Genomic DNA, 19,308 nt, shown 5'->3' with positions numbered 1-19,308 from the left:
TATATAACCCTTTCTTTACTTTTTGAGGGTGCTTCTTATCCTTGCAGGAGAAACAGCAGTTTCTTACCATTTTGTGTTTGGCTGCAAGTGTAGCTGCATCACGAAACTTCAGCCTGGCAGCAAAGGATGAGTCTTCATCAGCCTGTGCATCTGGATCCGTCTGGAGGAGGAAGCCATGGCAGGATCCTACCAGACTTCATTTCAAGTTCTAAACTAGAGGCGGTGTTTTTTTTTTCTTAATTAAAAAAATATACATATAAAATCATCAGTACGTGCACTACTGTTCAAAAGTTTTGGGTCAAGGTTTTTGGTTATTTTTGAAAGAAGACTCACCAAAGCTGAAATTATTTGATTAAAAAATACAGTAAAATTGTGAAATATTATTACTATTTAAAATACCTCTTTCTATTGTAATATATTGTAAAATGTAATTTATTCCTGCGATCAAAGCTGCATTTTCAATTTTGTAACATTATAAATGTCTTTACAGTCACTTTTGATCAATTTAATGTGTCCTTGCTGAATAAAATATAAAAAATTCCTTTAAAACCCCCAAACCTTTGAAGTGTAGTGCATATTACAATATTTAGTTCATGGTCACAGGAAAACAACTATATATGTGACCCTGGACCACAAAACCAGTCATAAGGGTCAAGCTGAATAAAGAAGCTTTCCATTGATGTATGGTTTGTTAGGATAGGACCATATTTGGCCGAGACACAACTATTTGAAAATCTGGAATCTGAGGCTGCAAAAAAAATCTAAATATTGAGAAAATCACCTTTAAAGTTGTCCAAATTAAGTTCTTAGCAATGCATATTAGTAATCAAAAATTTAGTTTTGATATATTTGCAGTAGGAAATTTACAAAAATATCTTCATGGAACATGATTTTTACTTAATATCCTAATGACTTTTGGCATAAAAGAAAAATCGATCATTTTGACCCATACAATGTATTGTTGGCTATTGTTACAAATATGCCCCAGCGACTTAAGACAGCTTTTGTGCTCCAGGGTCACATATGAGATCATGAACTATAGACTGAGCCCTGCTTTAAATATGACCATATCAGAACTATTTGTGTTTACATAAATTGACATATTGACATTTTTCTTTGCAATTCATCCACTGTCATTAGTCTGAGGTGCTTACGTCTCTGTCTGTGAGGGTGTCTCTGTCTCGTAGACTCTGTCGACGGCTGGCAGGCTCAATGACGCTGTCCTGCTCTAGAAGACTAGCGGCTTTAGACTGAAGGGACGACACAATGATTAGTATTCTGAAATATATTGTCAATTACATGTTCTGTTTTCCTGTCACTGGCCCCAGACGGCCTCTACCTTTGCCGCTCTCAGCTTCTCAGTCATGCGCTGTCTCATGGTGGTCTCTGACTGGATGGATCCTGGCCTTATCACAGGACGAGGAGGACGATCTAGAGAGATTGTGAGGATGAGAGTGTTGTACTTCAAGGATTTACAGTGAAATATTTAGTCACACAGTATACAGACTGTCATGGCAGCCAGCTCCAGAGAAACCCAGGCTTTGTGATGACGTCTATAAATGACAGAATGTTCTAACCTCTCGGTGAGCGCGCTGGTGGGCTTTCTACATCGTCTCCTCTGTCCTGCTCCTCTCTCATCTCCTGCCCTGCTGTCACCTCCTCCTCATCTGAAAGAGACTCTACTGCCATCTCCTTAAGCAGCTAGAACACGGAGACCATATGCAGACAAAACAAATCCAAGTGCAACAGAATAAAACTGCCACGAGGTCTGAAGTGATTCATTAACATCCTCTAAGTGGACTGATATTTTGTAGCAATATTCACACTTTTGTACTTATCCGCTAAATGGTTGTTTATTGGGTCTATCACTAAATGATGCCAAAGTAACTTCCTTATTTAATGTTGTATTATTTGCATTATTACAGTACCATTCATAGCCATTCTTTTTTTGCCCAAAATAATGAATATAACGAATAAAATAAATGTAAATAATAATAGCATTGGCAAAATAATAAAATTAATAATAATGAATATCGTGTTTTTATTTTTACTGTTGTAAGTAGTGGTTATTGTGTCAAAAAGCTGAATAAAACTGATTTCTGATCATATATTATTTGCATTATTGCGTAACGTTTTATAACCATCCATTTTTAAACAACAATAAGTCATAAAATAATGATTTTATTGTTGTAGTCATCATTATTGTATCAAAAAGCAGAAATAAATTAATGATTAAAAATTCAGTTCTGCATATTGGTAATCATATACTGTCTATCTGTAAAGTTACCACAGTCCTGACCTTCGTCTTCTTTCTCATTCTCTTTGCCATCACTGAACGTCTGAGTGTCTCACCAGGGTAATCTTCTCCACCAGGAAGCTCCTAATATAACATATTAAGGAATATTATGATTATAACTATATAACTATATATATATATATATAACTATATATATAATATAAGAAAAGCATTGAAACAATAGTTTAAATTTTGTTAGCCTATTAAAGTAAAATGTGTAATACACTGTATTTCAAGGCACATAGCTTAAGAAGACATGACATATAGTGAAACAGGTCATATGAACCAGATTTAATGAAAAAGAGCTGCATGGACATTCTACTTAACATCATATTTTGTTAGACAGACAGACAGACAGACAGACAAGATAGATAGATAGATAGACAGACAGACAGACAGACAGACAGAGAGATAAGATAGATAGATAGATAGATAGACAGACAGACAGACAGACAGACAGACAGAGAGAGAGATAAGATAGATAGTGTCAGGACGACACAAGGGCGACTGATGACCCACTGTTTATATTTTGATCTATTCTTTTAAATAAGAATTAGGACAGAAGCACTACTGAAGGAAAGTCTAGCAGGAATGTATTAGTGAAAGGGTGAGAACAGAACCAACCTCCACCGCAGTGTACTCATTCTCAACCAAAGCCTACAGCAGATCAGCACAGACCTTACATACAGGCTTCATTCATGTGTTCAGTGAAGGTGCATACTCTAGCTTCATATCGCTACAGTTTGTCTTGTTTAACAAACTGCTAATATAACAAACATGTCTAGCAATTTCCGATGTGAAATACACCAAATATGAATGTACATGTGCATATTGCCCGAAAGTGCAGCCCCTAAATAACAGGTGATAAACAACAAACAAAGAGTAATTACTCTACTATAACGCATAGTGTTTCCACCTGTTTATCATCTCTGATTCTTCCTAAAGACTCCTGCAGTTCTCTCCTCTTCTTCATTATCTTCTCCCGCACATCACTGAAGACAACAGGACACAAAACTGAAAAACCTTAAAACAATCACGTTACGTTTTTATTCCTGAAACAGTAAAAACAGTAAGATTACCTGGGCCAAATTGTTCACTGCAGTATTGTCTTAGTCATTGATGCAATATACTATATATATATACTGTATATATACATATATATAAATTACTTATTAATTTAATAATACCATCTATTATTACACGTGACTGTGAAATTAGAAAACTTATTATTTCGACAAAACCAATCTTACATTAATCACAAGCTGAGTGATGCTATCTTAAACACAGCACAAGTGTATTAGATTCATTTCTAAAATACGTCCTAATAGAGATTTGACTTCAGACCAGTTTCAATAGCGAACCCTTCACTCTGTTTTGATTTCAACTATTTATTGGACAGTAGATTTTCAGATTATAAGATGAATAAAACCCTCCAGAGAACAAGGATTTCTACTGCAGCATGTGAGCAGGCATTCAGTTTAGTGAAAGAACAAATCTGACCTCATTCATTGTATTTTTGGAAACATATCTTCCTGTTTGCTCCAGAAAACAAATGTGTTCTGCAGTAAAGCTGTTGAGTTGTTTTTCATTTCCCAAAATGCAAAAGCAACCGATGCGGTGAGTATACATTTCCACATTCTGTACTGCAGTTATTTGATCCTGTTCAGATGGCTGTAATCAGAATTCAAAGAGGGTGTTTTCAGGATTCTGAGCTTTGGCTTCCATAAATGCAAAACACTGTACAGTTGTTGCATTACTCATGTGAAGGCGCTGATCTTTAGTATAAAACATTTTTTACTTTTCCATCCTCTGACAGAATCATCTGTCTGGCAATAACACATTTTCCCACTATTTCTCATCCCTTTAGTAGTGACACATGGAGTGGATTTACGCACTAAAATTCGCTTATGAGCGCACAGTGCAGAATTACAGGGACATATTGGTCCAATCAACCTATTTATAAAACTTTTGAAATTAACCTTGAAACAAATGTCCCCCTTTTCTTCTTCTTATAAACAGATAAAAAAAAAAATATATATATATTTTTTTATAATGCCCAGAATATTCAAAATATATATATAATATTACTCTAACACTCTTATAGCCACAGAGCTTTTGTTCAGGTCAAGGTCTCAGAACAGTCCAGATGGTTGAGCTGTTCCCTCTGATAGCAGACAAATATGACAAATTAAACTGAATTCAAGAAGTGACTCAGTGACACAATAAAACCAAGGGAGTTTCTGTTCAAATCTTTGGGTTCATTTGACACATGGATACACACAGCAAGAAATAATGCAGCATGAGTTGTCATGGCATTTATTGGTCAGCAAATTAAACAGTATATACTCTTTGTATAATATACAATATAATATTTCACACGAACATAAACAGTTTGTTTCTTTGGTATCCTTAGTAAGTAAATATTTAAATAAAAAACGTTGTTACACTTACAGAAAAATCACAGACATTTCACATGAGCAATCGCAAGTTAAAATCACATGAAATAAGTTAAACCCATGTGGAAACCCATGTGCACATTCACACCATTCCAAAACCACGTTTCCCATGTGCAAAGCACATTTCAGATTTCATAACATGTGATTGTACATGTGATATTCGTGTGTTTTGTTCTGTAAGGGTAACTACTTTTTTTTTTATTAATGTTACATATTTACTTATTAACATACAAAATCCACACTTAAAATATGTTTATATATATTTTTAAGTGGGATCTATGAGTCTGAATATGTTGTGGGCCATATACTGGCATGTTCAAAATATGGAAGAAGTGGGAAAATTTACTTCCAAACAAATGTGGAAAAAGTTAACATTTTCAGCCTACACCTGTTAAATCCCCAGTTTAAACCTTTAATATTGGGGATTGGATGTATGTAAGTGTCACAGATATGTTCTGTTAGTTTCTGTTTCATGAACGTTTAGGCTGTTTTCGTTAGTTTCATGGGCTGCGTCCGAAAGCCTAGGCAGCTGCCTCACTGCCCTGTCAGGCAATGACTTTGCAGGCAGCGTTTTTGAATGAAGGCACCTCATGAAACTGATTTTGGACCGGCTTCTGAGGCAGCGTAATGATCTACAACAAAATAGAACGAGTTTTGGTGATAACTAAACAAATAATTAATTACTACAATACTGATTTCTCGCTAGAACTAACATCAAAAGTGCAAAAAGTTAGTCAGAAATATACATTTACACACAAACTGACCACCAAACGCAACTTTCAGACGCCATCTTTATTTTTTAGATCAACCATCACAGAATGGAACGCACAGGATTGTGGGATATCAAAGGCAGCGAAGGATACATCAATGTTGCCGTCAAAAATCAATCAGATGAAGGTATCTCATGAGACAGAAAGTAAAGCTAACTTTGGATTTGGACGTTTCCCACTGCTCTTTGGTTGTTACTAATTTGGTTGTTGCATAGTTACTAATATGATTAGTTCTTCAGTTCAGCTGTGTTTTGTTAATTTACCTAGTTTGTCAGTATACTTAAGTTCCTCCTTTATTCCTGCGTTCAGGGTCCGGTCTCGTTTACGTTTATGGTGTGTTGATCACTATTTCGGATTGCCTGACTTCCTGTCCACAACACTATGTAACAATAGGAATGTACAGCAGTGTCAAAAAGCATCTCACTTTTATTTTTATGATAGGTAACAACATTTTCATTTTCAGTATTCTATCAACAATATAAACGGCGATTTGTAGCAAGTTAGAGGCCATTCACACTGTACACGTTCTTCCGTTCAAAAATAGCACAACTGACTGACATATATTTTATAATTTTTTTTTACTATACAACTGCTTTTTAAAAATGGAAATAGTGTCTAAAAATGTGATATTCATGGCGTGAGAAGCTGAAAAAACAAACAGCACAACCCGATCCAAGATAGCACCATTAATCGATGTTACCGCAGCTGCTAGTTGTAGTCTTCCGCCAATGTATCCATGTAGTTTGTATCTGCATGAATTAAAAACCCAGAGAACAGACTGTCAGCCCAGCCGGGGTCAGCAAACAGGCCGTTCTGGTCTTTGTAGAAGATCTCCAGCCACACCTCATCCTCTGGGTTGAGAAACATCACTGTTGAGCCAGACGCCACGTCATGGTTCCCTGTGTTGGCATCAAAAGTCTTTATCCGGTACTGTCCGTTCTGAACCAAGCCAATGGCCAGGTGCTTGTTGGCCAGAGTGATGTCATAAGAAAAGTAGTATGTTCCTGGGTAAGCACAGATGAATTTTCCTGTCTCTGGGTTGTAGTGGCCGCCCTCATTAAACAGGACTTTGTTGAATTTGATAGGTGCTTGCTCAGTGGGATAGCTACTGGTGATGCCTACAGAGAAAGCAGATTTGGGAACCAAACTTCCACATCTGCAGACGCCTGGTTCTCCCGGAGGACCTCGTTGGCCCTTGTCACCCTTCTGTCCGAGAAGTCCTGGAGGACCAGGAAGCCCTAAATCTCCAGGATCACCTTCAGGTCCACGTTTCCCAATGAAACCTCTCTCTCCACATTCTCCGAGTTTTCCCGTCGGCCCGACTCTACCTCTGAGGCCTGAAACATACATATTTTAAGCCAGAATCCTTTCAAACAACATCACAATTGCACTGGCCCAGTCTGAAATTATTTAGATCAAATGAACATTAATAAAAAACCATCAAACTCAGACTGTAACATATTTTGATATGGATGTGGTTGGAAACGATAAAATGCAATGATGTCTATCTTTCTCTAACTCCGATTTCTCCCAGGACTAGAAATCTGGATTTCTAACAGGATGTTTATCTGTGTGTGATTTCTCACAATGTGATAACCGGTCATTACATACCAGAACATTTACTGAAGCAAACATCCAGACATGTTCTACCACGCATGTCTCAAACTCCGGTCCTGGAGGGCCACTGTCCTGCAAGGTGTAGCTCCATCAAGCTCTAAAACACCTGCCTGGAAGTTTCTAGTAATCCTGAAGACCTTGATTAGCTGGATTAGGTGTGTTTAATTGGGGAGCTGAACTCTACAGGACAGTGGCCCTCCAGGAACTGAATTTGACACCCCTGTTCTACTGCAAGGGTTCTCAACTCTGGCCCTCGAGGTCCACTTTATTGCAGAGTTTAGCTCCGATCCTATTCAAACACACCTGAACCAGCCAATCAAGATCAAGCTATAGCTGGATCAAGAGTAAAGCTAAAGACTCAAATTGTACCAAAGAGCAGAATGAGGAGAAAAACCTAGAACAGGGTTCCTCAAATCTGTCCCTGGAGAGCCACTGTCCTGTAAAGCCTTACTCTAACCATAATCAAAGTCTAATCTAGGTCTTCAGAAGCTGCAGCTCATTTCGAAGGCTGTGCCTTCTGGACGTCACATTTGTCAGCTGCATGAGGATGTCTCATTTCAGAAAAGTAACCATTATAAAACTGACAGAGTCATTGATTACTGTATTTCTTTCTTACTTTGTAATGTAATGATTACTTTTCTGTATTGAGGCAGCCTCAATAATGTATGCTCCTGACAAATGTGACTTGTGAAGGGCACAGCTATTGAATTGAGACACTGCAAGAGTAACAGGTAGGTGAGTTTGATCAGGGTTTAAGCTAAACCCTGCATGGCAGCATCCTTCCAGTGTCAGATTTGAGGAAACTTGACCTAGAATCATTTTCAGTTAACTTTAGCTGCAAACATTTTGTGATCTTTCACACCATCCTAGACTAGCTTTGCCTGAAAAAACATTCAGTTGATTAGGTAATTCCTCTACCTGGTTCTCCTTTTTCTCCCTTTTCCCCCTTCCGCCCTTCCCGCCCATCTCTTCCTGGGATTCCGACATGGCCATCCTCCCCACGAGGCCCAGGGGGTCCGGTCTTTCCCAGTGCTCCTGGTTGACCTGGAATGCTGCAAATAAACTGAGGCGGGGCTCCTTTGGATCTGGCCTCCAGCATCTGACCCATAATGCACTGAGAAAGACAGACCACACCCACAATCATCCACATCCTCAGACCTAAGCACAAAAATAGAAGAGCAAGGATTAAAAAGAAACCAAAATGAAGAATTTTCATTTTTGGCTGAACTCTTCCTTTTGAGGCCGTGACACACTAAGCCGTTGGCAATAGTCAGACCCCATCAATGGCTCTGATTGGCTGTTCAGCTTAGTGACCCTGGTGAAAAAAAAACAGCATATGCTGGTTAGGTATGTTATGAAGCATGGCTGCTAGATTGAGCTGGTTTAAGCTGGTCCTGAGCAGGAGCTAGTTGCTTAGGACCAGCTCAAACCAGCAGCCATGCTTCAAAACATACCTAACCAGCATATACTGGTTTCTTCAACAGGGGAACCAGTGCATGAGAAGAAAAACCGAAGCGAGAAAGCAAAAGCACACACAGAAGGCTCTTGTCATTTTACATCTTCATATCTGAGCATTCCAGTCTGTGAACGTTTTCATAATGTCATGGCCATCTGGAATTAAGCAAGTGAAGACCAGCTGATCAATATTACTCATATTCAAAATGGTAAGTTCAGATGACTGCCACCTGCTGGTATGGAGAGCTGTTTCCTCATGCGTGCACATGTGAACACATGTGTTCAAGCACAACTTTTTGGCCTAGCCACAGGCGATGCAAGACAACAGTGCCGTCAGCTTTCATCGCGGCTTGTTCTTTCATGTCAGTTTGGTGTGTCACTACTGCCCTCATAACAGTATACAAGGAATAAGAAGTGTCTCTATTCTGGAACAACAAACTGTTCCACATTAAGAGGAAGAGGATGATTCTTTGAACTTCATAACAGATCGTTTTATTGTTTTGACTGTTTGCTGACCACACATACACACTGATATTATTTGTAATTTGTGTATTAAATTACAAAAAAAATGCAAATCTTATTAAAAAATCTTTCAAATGTATATACGTTAACTGCATGTGTTTATTATTTGCTTTTTATTGGATCATATCAGGAAAAAGATGACGTTATAAAATTGAAACATCTACTAAAAGAGATTTCAGATCAACAGGGCAAACCTGCCAGAGCCAAGTTTACATGCTACATAAATGAAGCACAATACTGAGACTCTTAAAAATGAAGAACTTGTCCAGTCTTGAAAGAAATGAATAGAACACAGTGAAACAGTGATAGAATAACACGTGCATTGTGCTGTACTTAAAACAAGACTGCACAGCTTCTCGGCACGTTTTCATTAGGAAAATTACTACAGGAGAAGTTTATTATATTTACACATCTGACTTCATCCATGCCAAGTATTCCAAGATCACATATTGTGTCCTAACAAATTCAGATATGAATTTGTGTGCATGTTCAATTACAGTACCTAAACCATGTGTATACATAAGTCCACAAATACTCTTGCGGGGCTTTGTGTGTTTTGACATGCATGCACTCAGATGCATGGTATGCGGCAGAAGTCATCTTATTTATCTTGCTGATTGATGATATGCTAATGAGTCTGAGGCTCTGATCCAGCTCATTCCAGAGCTACAACATCACTGAATTACATTGGAAAGCAACATGATCGTAAGAAGCTGAAAATACTGATTCTAGTATCAAATTATTGTCATAAGTTGTTGTATATGTTAATACTGCCAAAATAAATGTTGTCTTATTTTTCAGTAAAAATAAGCATCCTTAAAATAAGATAAATGTATTTATTGCATTAAATTTAATTGCTTTTAAAAAGAAGCTATTAGGACATGTTTTTAAAGAATATATCATGAAGTTTGTTTTTCGTAACCCACTGGCATATTTTATGCATAATTTCAAAGAGCAAGTGTATGCTGGTGTACTTAACACAAGAAAAAAAATAAAATAAAATAAAAAATAAATAAATATATATATATATGTGTGTGTATATATAATTTAAACAATAATGTCACTGAGTTCTGCAAATAATGCAAAAAAAAAAAAGATAATTTTCTTCAAGCGATAAATTTCATATTTTTTTTCTTTTTGGAGTGAAATATGTCCTAGATATGTTTTTATGAGATTCATCTTGTGACTATAATAATTAAATAATAAACCGGACATTTTAAAAACCCTAAAAACACAGTATGAAACACATTCATACTGAAAGTGCATGTCTCAATATGAGATATTTTAAACAGGAACTGGACATGAGAAAGCAATATACATAATGATGATGATGATGATGATGATGATGATGATGATGCAGCTCCTCCTGGTGTGAAATCATTATATAACAGCATGAAGAGGAGTGGACCAACATTCCACAGGCCACAATCAACAACCTGATCAACTCTATGCGAAGGAGATGTGTTGCACTGCGTGAGGCAAATGGTGGTCACACCAGATACTAACTGGTTTTCGGACCCCCCCCCCGGACCCCCCAATACACTAAGACTGCACATTTTAGAGTGGCCTTTTATTGTGGCCAGCCTAAGGCACACCTGTGCAATAATCATGCTGTCTAATCAGCATCTTGATATGCCACACCTGTGAGGTGGATGGATTATCTCGGCAAAGGAGAAGTGCTCACTAACACAGATTTAGACAGATTTGTGAACAATATTTGAGAGAAATAGGCCTTTTGTGTACATAGAAAAAGTCTTAGATCTTTGAGTTCAGCTCATGAAAAATGGGGGCAAAATCAAAAGTGTTGCGTTTATAATTTTGTTCAGTGTGATATTTGGAGATTTTGAGCCATGAAATTGTGATTTTGTTAAGTTTGTAAAATTAGCAAAAGACATCTGGTAATGCACAGAAGAGCAAACAATCACATGTTGAGAGACACAAGAGAGTTGGACTACATCCATGCTGGTGTGCTCATCTTTGGCTTTCTGAATTTTGCCACCCAAATATTGAGACCACCTGATTTTTAGCACTCAAATAAACCTTTCTGAAACCATACAAGTAATACAGGCCGTTGGGACTTGGTCTTGCTAAGCTGTGGTGCTCATGTGAAAGATACAGAGATCAGGTTTAAGTGAATCTCTATCAACAAAAAGTGTCGAAAATCATATCACCGTTCCCAAAAGAATTTATATTTTTAGAAATCTGTCCTTCATAGTTGTACTGATGAGCCAAGCACAGCTGTGACAGCAGATTGGGCCGTAACACACATTTATATGCTCTTAAATGTGGTTTGAGATGGATACTGCAAATTAAACATCTGTGACGTTCAGCAGAAGTGTGAAATGATAGCACCAAACATCCTCCCTTGAGAGACAAACACTGTTACTGTGACAACACACTCAACCCTCAATACTGCAGTCTGTTAAATGACAAGCTCACCCAAAAAATGAAAACTAATCGATTACGAACTCTAATGGTTTTCCAAACCCATATGTCTTTCTTTTGTGGTGTGTTTGCTTTTTTTTTCATACAATAAAAGTAAATGTGAACTGAGGCTGTGAAACTCCAGAAATGACAGAAAAGCACATTAAAAGTATCATAATAGTGATCCATATGACTTGTGCACTATTAAACGTCTTGCAAAAGATTTGTGTGAGAAACAGAACCAAATCTTGAGTTGTTACTTATGTGTTTCTTATATTGTGGGGTTTGAAACAACATGAGGGTGAATCAATTATTTAAATTTTTTTTTTTTCGAACTATTTCTTTGCATTTTCAACACATGAAAAACACGAGACCTGATCTTAGCAAAATAAAGAAATATAATTAATATAATCTCTGGTATCTTTGAAAAGCATATTTTATTAAAACGTTACACAACTGATGACAAAACCAGAAAAATGCAGCACCTTTGAACCTGTTTAATAAATGCTCTAAACAACAAAAGTAGTGACTTGCCGGTTTCTGATGCAGGATTGTTTTCGTCGTCTTGATTTATTCTTTCGGTGCTGTCCTTTGCTTGTTTGAATTCCTCAGATTGAGCCGTATCCTAGTTTCTCGGCTTCGCATTTTTGTGCTTTACTTCTTTTCTTTCTTCCTTTCTGTACATCCATGAATAAGCCGAACGTCTGCAGCAGATACATATATGGCATAATCATCTCTCCCTCTGCACTGCTGTCACTCTCTATGGCTTCTCTTTATCTGTCCTCATGCTCATGCATGTCTCCATCCCTCTCCGTTCATCAGTCTCTCTGAATGAGTGCATTTATGTAAGATGTGTGCAGTGATCTTTCAGCATTCAGGAGAGAGTTTTTAACCGCCCACTTAAAAGACACGCCTCCAGCGTTCCTCAGTGAGCTCACACATTTCCCACAGCAATCGCACACTACATAATGAACAATGAAGAAATTATACAATGACATTGCTGCACAAACTGCACCATATGCATGCCTTTATTTTGTCTTCTTTACATTCTAATCCATTTCATTGACACATTTTCCGCCAGCAACCATACATTAATATCTACAGTCTCCACGGCTTGCTGAAGATCCGAAACCTTCACATGCAAAAATGTGACAGAACACTTGCATATAAACTAGAATAAAAGATTGATGTTTGATATAGAAATCAGAAACTGCTCCTTCTGCTGGCTGATGGCGTTTCTGCTCAGGTCCAGCTCAACAGATATGGACTGACAACTAAGAACTGAAGCCAAGTATTGACAGCTGCTGTCAGTGAGACCACAGTTGGATAATCTAAAATGAAAACAGATGAAAAAAAATGAAGATTTTATCATTCCTAAATATGCATTCTCTGTTTGTTTACATATACTGAACAAAATTATAAACGCAACACTTTTGTTTTTGCCCCCATTTTTCATGAACTGAACTCAAAGATCTAAGACTTTTTCTATGTACACAAAATGCCTATTTCTCTCAAATATTGTTCACAAATCTGTCTAAATCTGTGTTAGTGAGCACTTCTCCTTTGCCGAGATAATCCATTTTAGCATCTGGACCAATCAGACACACCATTTTTCATTAGATTTAACAAATCAGTTATTCATTAGATTAACAAATAGTCACAGACCCCTCACCTAATAAACCTACTGGGTGCCGGGATGTCTGCGAACGACACCAGGCCCCTGGTCGTTGCACTGCGTGAGGCATATTGTGGTCACACCAGATACTGACTGGTTTTTGGACCCCCCAATACAGTAAAATTGCACATTTTAGAGTGGCCTTTTATTGTGGCCAGCCTAAGGCACACCTGCACAATAATCATGCTGTCTAATCAGCATCTTGATATGCCACACCTGTGAGGTGGATGGATTATCTCGGCAAAGGAGAAGTGCTCACTAACACAGATTTAGACAGATTTGTGAACAATATTTGAGAGAAATAGGCCTTTTGTGTACATAGAAAAAGTCTTAGATCTTTGAGTTCAGCTCATGAAAAATGGGGGCAAAAACAAAAGTGTTGCGTTTATAATTTTGTTCAGTGTAGATAAAATGTCAAAGTCAATGATTATTTAATCTTACTTTAAAGACTTCATCGCACAACTGCCATCCTGTAGTCCAAGACAGAGCAGCCAAACACCTTCGTCTTTTAGGTTGTTGTTGCTTAGGTTCAACTCTTTCAGGTTTAAGCTTTGGCTCAGACCTTTAGCTGCTAAACCGCACATATCTGGAGTGAGTTCACAAGAGTCCAGACTGCAGAGATATAGAATTCAAAACAATTATAATCTTTAAAAGTGTAAGACTTTTATTTTATATACTTGATGCAACCATCCAGCCTTAAGGCAAATACTGACCACAGCTTTTCGAGAGCAGTGTTTTCTCTAAGGACTGTAAAAAGCTGCATTATTCCAGTGCATCCTGGGAAATTTTTGCTCAAATCGAGCTCTTTTAGGCCGGAGGGGTTTGATCTCAGAGCTGAAGCCAGAGATGAGAAACCCTTATCTGTCAGTCTGCAACAAGACAGCCTGGAGAATATGGCAAAAAACGTTTAATTTATAATTCCATGATAATGAATGGACACCATATTTCAAACCTGTTATGTAGGAGTTGATTAATCAATCATTATCAGTAAATATGACAAGATATTTTCTAGCCTAAAAAGCCAAACTTTTTTATGCAAGTCTTTTTTTCTTTTTTTAACAAGTTGCTTAACTTACAGTAAATTTTACTGTAAGGTCAAACTAAAAAATGACAGGGCTGCACACAAAACGTAGTTATGTTTTTTTGTAATTACATTAGTTAATTAAAGTTATTTCTGCTACTTCTCATGTTAGGTTAATTTTATGTTGGATAAAAGTTGAATATAATTATGACAACAAAAATATATTATCGGTTTTACACAAAGACAGCTCTCAAACACTCCAATCAAGTGCTGTGAAAATGTTAAAAATTGAAGCCTAACCTTAATTTCTCAAGTTTACAGGATGGATCCTTCAGTGAGTTCATGAGCTGCTTCATCCCAGAATCCTGCACGTCATTGTCAGAGAGATCTAGAGCTCGGAGACGGGAGTTCTCCAGACCCAGCCCACAACTTTTAGATGTAAAATTACATCTCTCTAATCTAAAAAAGGAAAATTCTTGGGAATTAATTTAAATACACCAACGTGATCTAAAGATACAGCCTCACTTCCTATTCACTTGCGAATTTGTTGATATGGTTTGGCATGTGTCAGTGGCCATGTGATACAAAAAAATAAATAAATAAATAAAAAAGTAATATTGAGCTGGGAGGACTGAAAGGAGACGAACTCTGCCACCCTTTTCTTATGAAATTTAAAGGGGACTGACTCTGAGGTGATCACGAATTTGTGTACAGTTTATGGAGCTAATCGCTATAGCCCCGCTAAAAATGGCCTAGCGACGCCCATGCTTCTTACGTCCATTTCGGAGAACCAGGACAAATATTTCAATCGATCGCTCAGGCATTTAAGTGGCACCGAAATGAGGCACTGAATTCTGTGTTCTGATTCGGTTCTAGTACATACTGGTTACATAGGTACCGGTGCCATATTGGACCGGGTTTTGGTAACCAACCCTACTCGTTAATAGGGACCTGAAATGTTTGCATCAGATGAGAGAGACATCCAAAGTGTGTACTGTTGTGGGTTCTCTAGGACCAGGGTTAGAGACTCTCTCTCCCCTATGAATGTACCAAATTTGACCGGGTAAAATGCCCAGATTACCAATCCAGCCCTTTCTACACACCTTCAGTTCTTGGCCCCTAAACAGTATAAGGCGGCAAATAAAAGAGACATTTTCCACACATAAGATCATTGCACACCTACCTGAACTCTTTGAGGTTACAGTTTGGGTTTGCAAGTAAACCAGAAAACATCCCAACTCCTAAATCCCAAAGTCTATTATCACTTAGGTCCAGTTTCTTAAGTTGGCAGGGTTTTGAACTTAGAGCAGATGTGAGGAAAGCACAGGCCTCCTTTGTGATCCCACAGCTTGAAAGCCTGCAAGAGAAAATTTATATCTGTTCAATGATTGAATGTCAGCAATATAGTGATCAACTCTTTCTACTAGTTCTGTTTTAGCAATTTGGGAAGTCAAATAGTTCTGTGCTGCGTTGTGCCATGTTACCACAGGGTTGAGCAAATTAACACATCCTCTGCACAATTTAGTGCATAACCATTTGGTCAGTGGGGCACGGTTTGGTTGGAAAGATTAATTTTGTCACATTTTCCAACCCATCCAAAGATGAGTTCAACGACTTAAACGAAGGATTACTGAAAGAGGGAATTTGGCTGAAGGATTCTGACTCCTGAACTAAACTGATAACTACCATATCAATATTCACCAAGTCACTGGAAAAAAATAAAACAAAAATAAAGACCTAAGAGTCTCCAGCCCACAGTCTGGCACTAAACCCAAAAGCCAGGTTGCTGCATCATTTCCAATGTTATTGTAGCTCAAGTCCAGCTCCTTAAGATGTGATGGGTTTGACTTAAGAGCAGCAACAAGGGCTGAACAGCTGTCTCTTCTGAGTCCACAAAACTCCAGTCTAGAAGGAAACAATGGAGAGGGATAGCCATTTACCAACTGTATTATGACATCTGTCATATGTGTTGGATTTTAATGCTGTAGGTAAGCTAGAGGCAGAAATGTACTTTAGTGTCTGTAGTTTGCAATGTGGACTCCTCAGTGCAGAGCAGAGACTTTTCACCCCTTTGTCTCCAAGGTCATTGAAACTCAGGTCCAGTTCTCTCAGGACATTGGGATTGGACTCAAGAACAGAAGCCAAAGCTGAACAGCTTTTCTTCATCAGTTTACATGAGGACAATCTAAGAATTATAAAACAAATCTCTTACCATATCTTCAAAACTGTACCTGTACTTTGAAATGAGAAGTTTGATGGCACTTACATGGCAATCCGACTGGCTTTGATAACGGGATGAAGCTTGAAAAGACACTCATCTGATTTGAATAATTTTCTCAAGTCAAAAACCTCCAGTCCTTCATCACTGGTGAGCAGCACAAAGACTAGAGCTGACCACTGCGCATTTGAAAGTACCTCCATTGAAAGTTGTCCGGAGTGAAGGTACGTTTGGATTTCCTTGACAAGAGAGTGGTCGTTCAGTTCATTGAGGCAGTGGAAAAGATTGATGGACCTCTCGGGTCTAAGACCTGTCCCAAGCTTTTATTTTATGTACGTGACCGTGTTCTCATTGCTGTGTGTGATGTGTCCTATTTGTATTGAAAGGTGGCAAAACAAGGTCTCACTGCGCTCCTGTGAAAGGCCGAGGAGGAAGCGGAGGAAAAGGTCAAAGTGCCCATTCCTTGACTTTAAAGCCTGATTTACAGCACTCTTGTGTAGATCAAACAGATGAATCCATGCAGAGCTCCCCAAAGTCTGTGTCTTGGAATGGTATCTTGAATTCACCGCTACTGGGCTTTTGAGTTGTAAACCAGTGAAGGTGAACAAACAAAGCAGCAAGGTACTCTTGGAAACTCAGATGCACAAAACAAAAGACCTTCTTTTGGTATAGGCCGAACTCCTCCCAGAAGATCTGGGTGCAAAGTCCTGAATATACTGATGCATCCTTGACATCAATGCCACACTCTATCAGGTCTTCTTCGTAGAAGATCACAAAACCTTTCCTCAGTTGCTGAAAGACCAGTTTTCCAAGCGACAGGATGTTGTTTCTACTCAAGTGTGGATCCAAGTGATGTAGTTCCTTGTACTTGTCTTTCATCTGCAATGTCTGAAAGATCAGGAAATGTGTGTACATTTCAGTTAGAGACTTGGGGATCTGACAACTCTCTCCGTCACTCAACATTCTCTGTAGAACAGTGGCTGAAATCCAGCAGAAGACTGGGATGTGGCACATGATGTAGAGGCTCCTTGATGATTTCATGTGTGAGATGATTCTATTGGCCAGACACTGGTCACTGATTCTCTTCCTGAAATATTCATCCTTCTGAGGGTCATTGAACCCTCGTACCTCTTGTGACCTGGTCGACACACTCAGGAGGGATCTGACTGGCTGCTGCTGGTCGAGAGGTTATCCAGAGGAGTGCTGATGGAAGCAGATTCCCCTTGATGAGATTTGTCAGCAGCACATCCACAGAGGCCGGTTCTGTTATATCAGAGCACCTTTTGTTGTTCCTAAAATCAAGAGGCAGTCGGCACTCATCCAAACCATCAAAGATAAATATGACTTTGAACTTCTCCAAGTTTGAAAGTTTGAATCCCTCGATTTCTCTAAAGAACAAATAAACAAGTTGCTCCAGTGTGTACTGCTCTTTGCCAATCAAATTCAGCTCCCGAAAAAGCAATGGAAACACAAAATGAACATCTTGGTTGGCTTTTCCTTCTGCCCAGTCCAGAACAAACTTCTGCACAGAGACTGTTTTTCCAATTCCAGCAACTCCTTTAGTCAGTACAGATCTGATGGGCTTGTTTTGTCCAGGTAAGGCTTTAAAGATGTCATTGCATTTGATTGGAGTTTCCTGTGTCTCTGGTGTCCAAGATGCTGTCTCAATCTGTCTCACCTCATGCTCATTATTGACTTCTCCAATCCCTCCTTCTGTGATGTAGAGCTCTGTGTAGATTTTGTTGAGTAGGGCTGGATTTGCCTGCTTAGCAATACCTTCAAATATACATTGGCTCCTGTTCTTCAAACTGGATTTAAGCTTCTGCTGACAAGCATCAATTTGATGAACTACATAAAATAAGAAACAAGTTGTTACTCCTCTTTGTCTGCACTTAATGTAAACTATATGTTCTAACCATATACACGTATACTAACATTGAAGAAGTTTGTCAAAGAGGCTTTGCTCCTTCATACACTTCAAAATATGTAATGTGATTTTGACTGTTGCTTCTCTGGCTTCAAGAGCAAATTTGTCTTCATCTGGTGGACTCTTTGTACACTCTGTGAGATCAGGGTTCAAAACGCTGTCGATTTTTCTGAGTTCCTTCTTTACAAAAGTGATGACATTGCGTTGAAGTTGCTAAGATGAAAAAGAGACACTTTATTGAATATTTTACTCTTCTTTTGAATGTAAGTAATGTAAAAAGTAAATAAATAAATTGGCTAACCCTCAAAATAGCAGCAAGGGCCATTTGTGTCTTTGGGGTCGATTGGTGGTGCATTTCTGTTGGCTGCTCTCTGCATTTAAAACAAAATATTAAACTTGAAAATTGATGAAAAATATGATTGAATATCTATGAGTGTTTTTAAGAATCAGGCAAAATGAATACAAACCGTTGGATGGGAGAATCAGTCATATGGAGATTAGTTGGTGGCTCCATTGACCAGTTACTCTGAACAGATACATGGGTGTGCGCAGAAGAGCTGAGCCAATCTCCCGAGAGACTTTGACAGAACAGAACAGAAAGTGATTTAATAGCTGAAACGCCTAATTCGTTAATAAAGAGAAGGATGTCATCATTCTGTGTAAACAGTGTAAGGGAAATCAAATATATGTGCAGCTCAACTGGTAGAGCATTTCACAAATAACGCAAATTCATGGGTTTAATGCTCATAAAATGTACAGCTTGAATGACTGAAGGTCACTTTGTAAATATTAGCTTATAGCAATCATAGTAATGATTGCATAATCAAGGCTCCTAACTAAAATGGTTGAAAAAATAAAGAATTTGCAACAACAATGTAGGCTTAAATTTGTCCATAAAACTGAAAATGAGCACTGAATATTACCATA

The 19,308-nt window shown here is 38.2% G+C and overlaps 1 protein-coding gene and 2 pseudogenes across 1 annotated transcript; all 3 read right to left on the bottom strand.

Annotated features, from left to right (window-relative positions):
- LOC107669684 (coiled-coil and C2 domain-containing protein 2A-like) overlaps positions 1–4,234 on the bottom strand; it is a 31,968-nt pseudogene extending 27,734 nt beyond the window's left edge.
- Positions 4,235–5,588: 1,354 nt separating this feature from the next.
- Positions 5,589–12,389, bottom strand: LOC107669695 (complement C1q tumor necrosis factor-related protein 7-like). Its single transcript, XM_016462046.1, has 3 exons — positions 12,075–12,389; positions 8,058–8,297; positions 5,589–6,859 (listed from the first exon to the last, which is right to left on the bottom strand). The coding sequence occupies exons 2-3, from the start codon at positions 8,287–8,289 to the stop codon at positions 6,231–6,233; spliced, it is 861 nt and encodes a 286-aa protein (XP_016317532.1). The 5' UTR covers positions 8,290–8,297; positions 12,075–12,389; the 3' UTR covers positions 5,589–6,230.
- A 259-nt stretch (positions 12,390–12,648) lies between these two features.
- Positions 12,649–19,308, bottom strand: part of LOC107669691 (NACHT, LRR and PYD domains-containing protein 3-like) — a 7,507-nt pseudogene continuing 847 nt past the window's right edge.

Source organism: Sinocyclocheilus anshuiensis, unplaced genomic scaffold (assembly GCF_001515605.1).
Source record: "Sinocyclocheilus anshuiensis isolate Anshui unplaced genomic scaffold, SAMN03320099.WGS_v1.1 scaffold416, whole genome shotgun sequence".
Taxonomy (NCBI): domain Eukaryota; kingdom Metazoa; phylum Chordata; class Actinopteri; order Cypriniformes; family Cyprinidae; genus Sinocyclocheilus; species Sinocyclocheilus anshuiensis.
This window is presented reverse-complemented; position numbering and strand designations above follow the sequence as displayed.

What these genes read in the sequence shown, in the direction of transcription:
- LOC107669695 (XM_016462046.1), bottom strand. Translation starts at nt 8,289, where the DNA reads ATGTGGATGATTGTGGGTGTGGTCTGTCTTTCTCAGTGCATTATGGGT. An exon ending in GGGAGAAAAAGGAGAACCAG is followed by an intron (nt 6,860 to 8,057) that starts GTAGAGGAATTA and finishes TGTATGTTTCAG; the next exon opens with GCCTCAGAGGTAGAGTCGGG.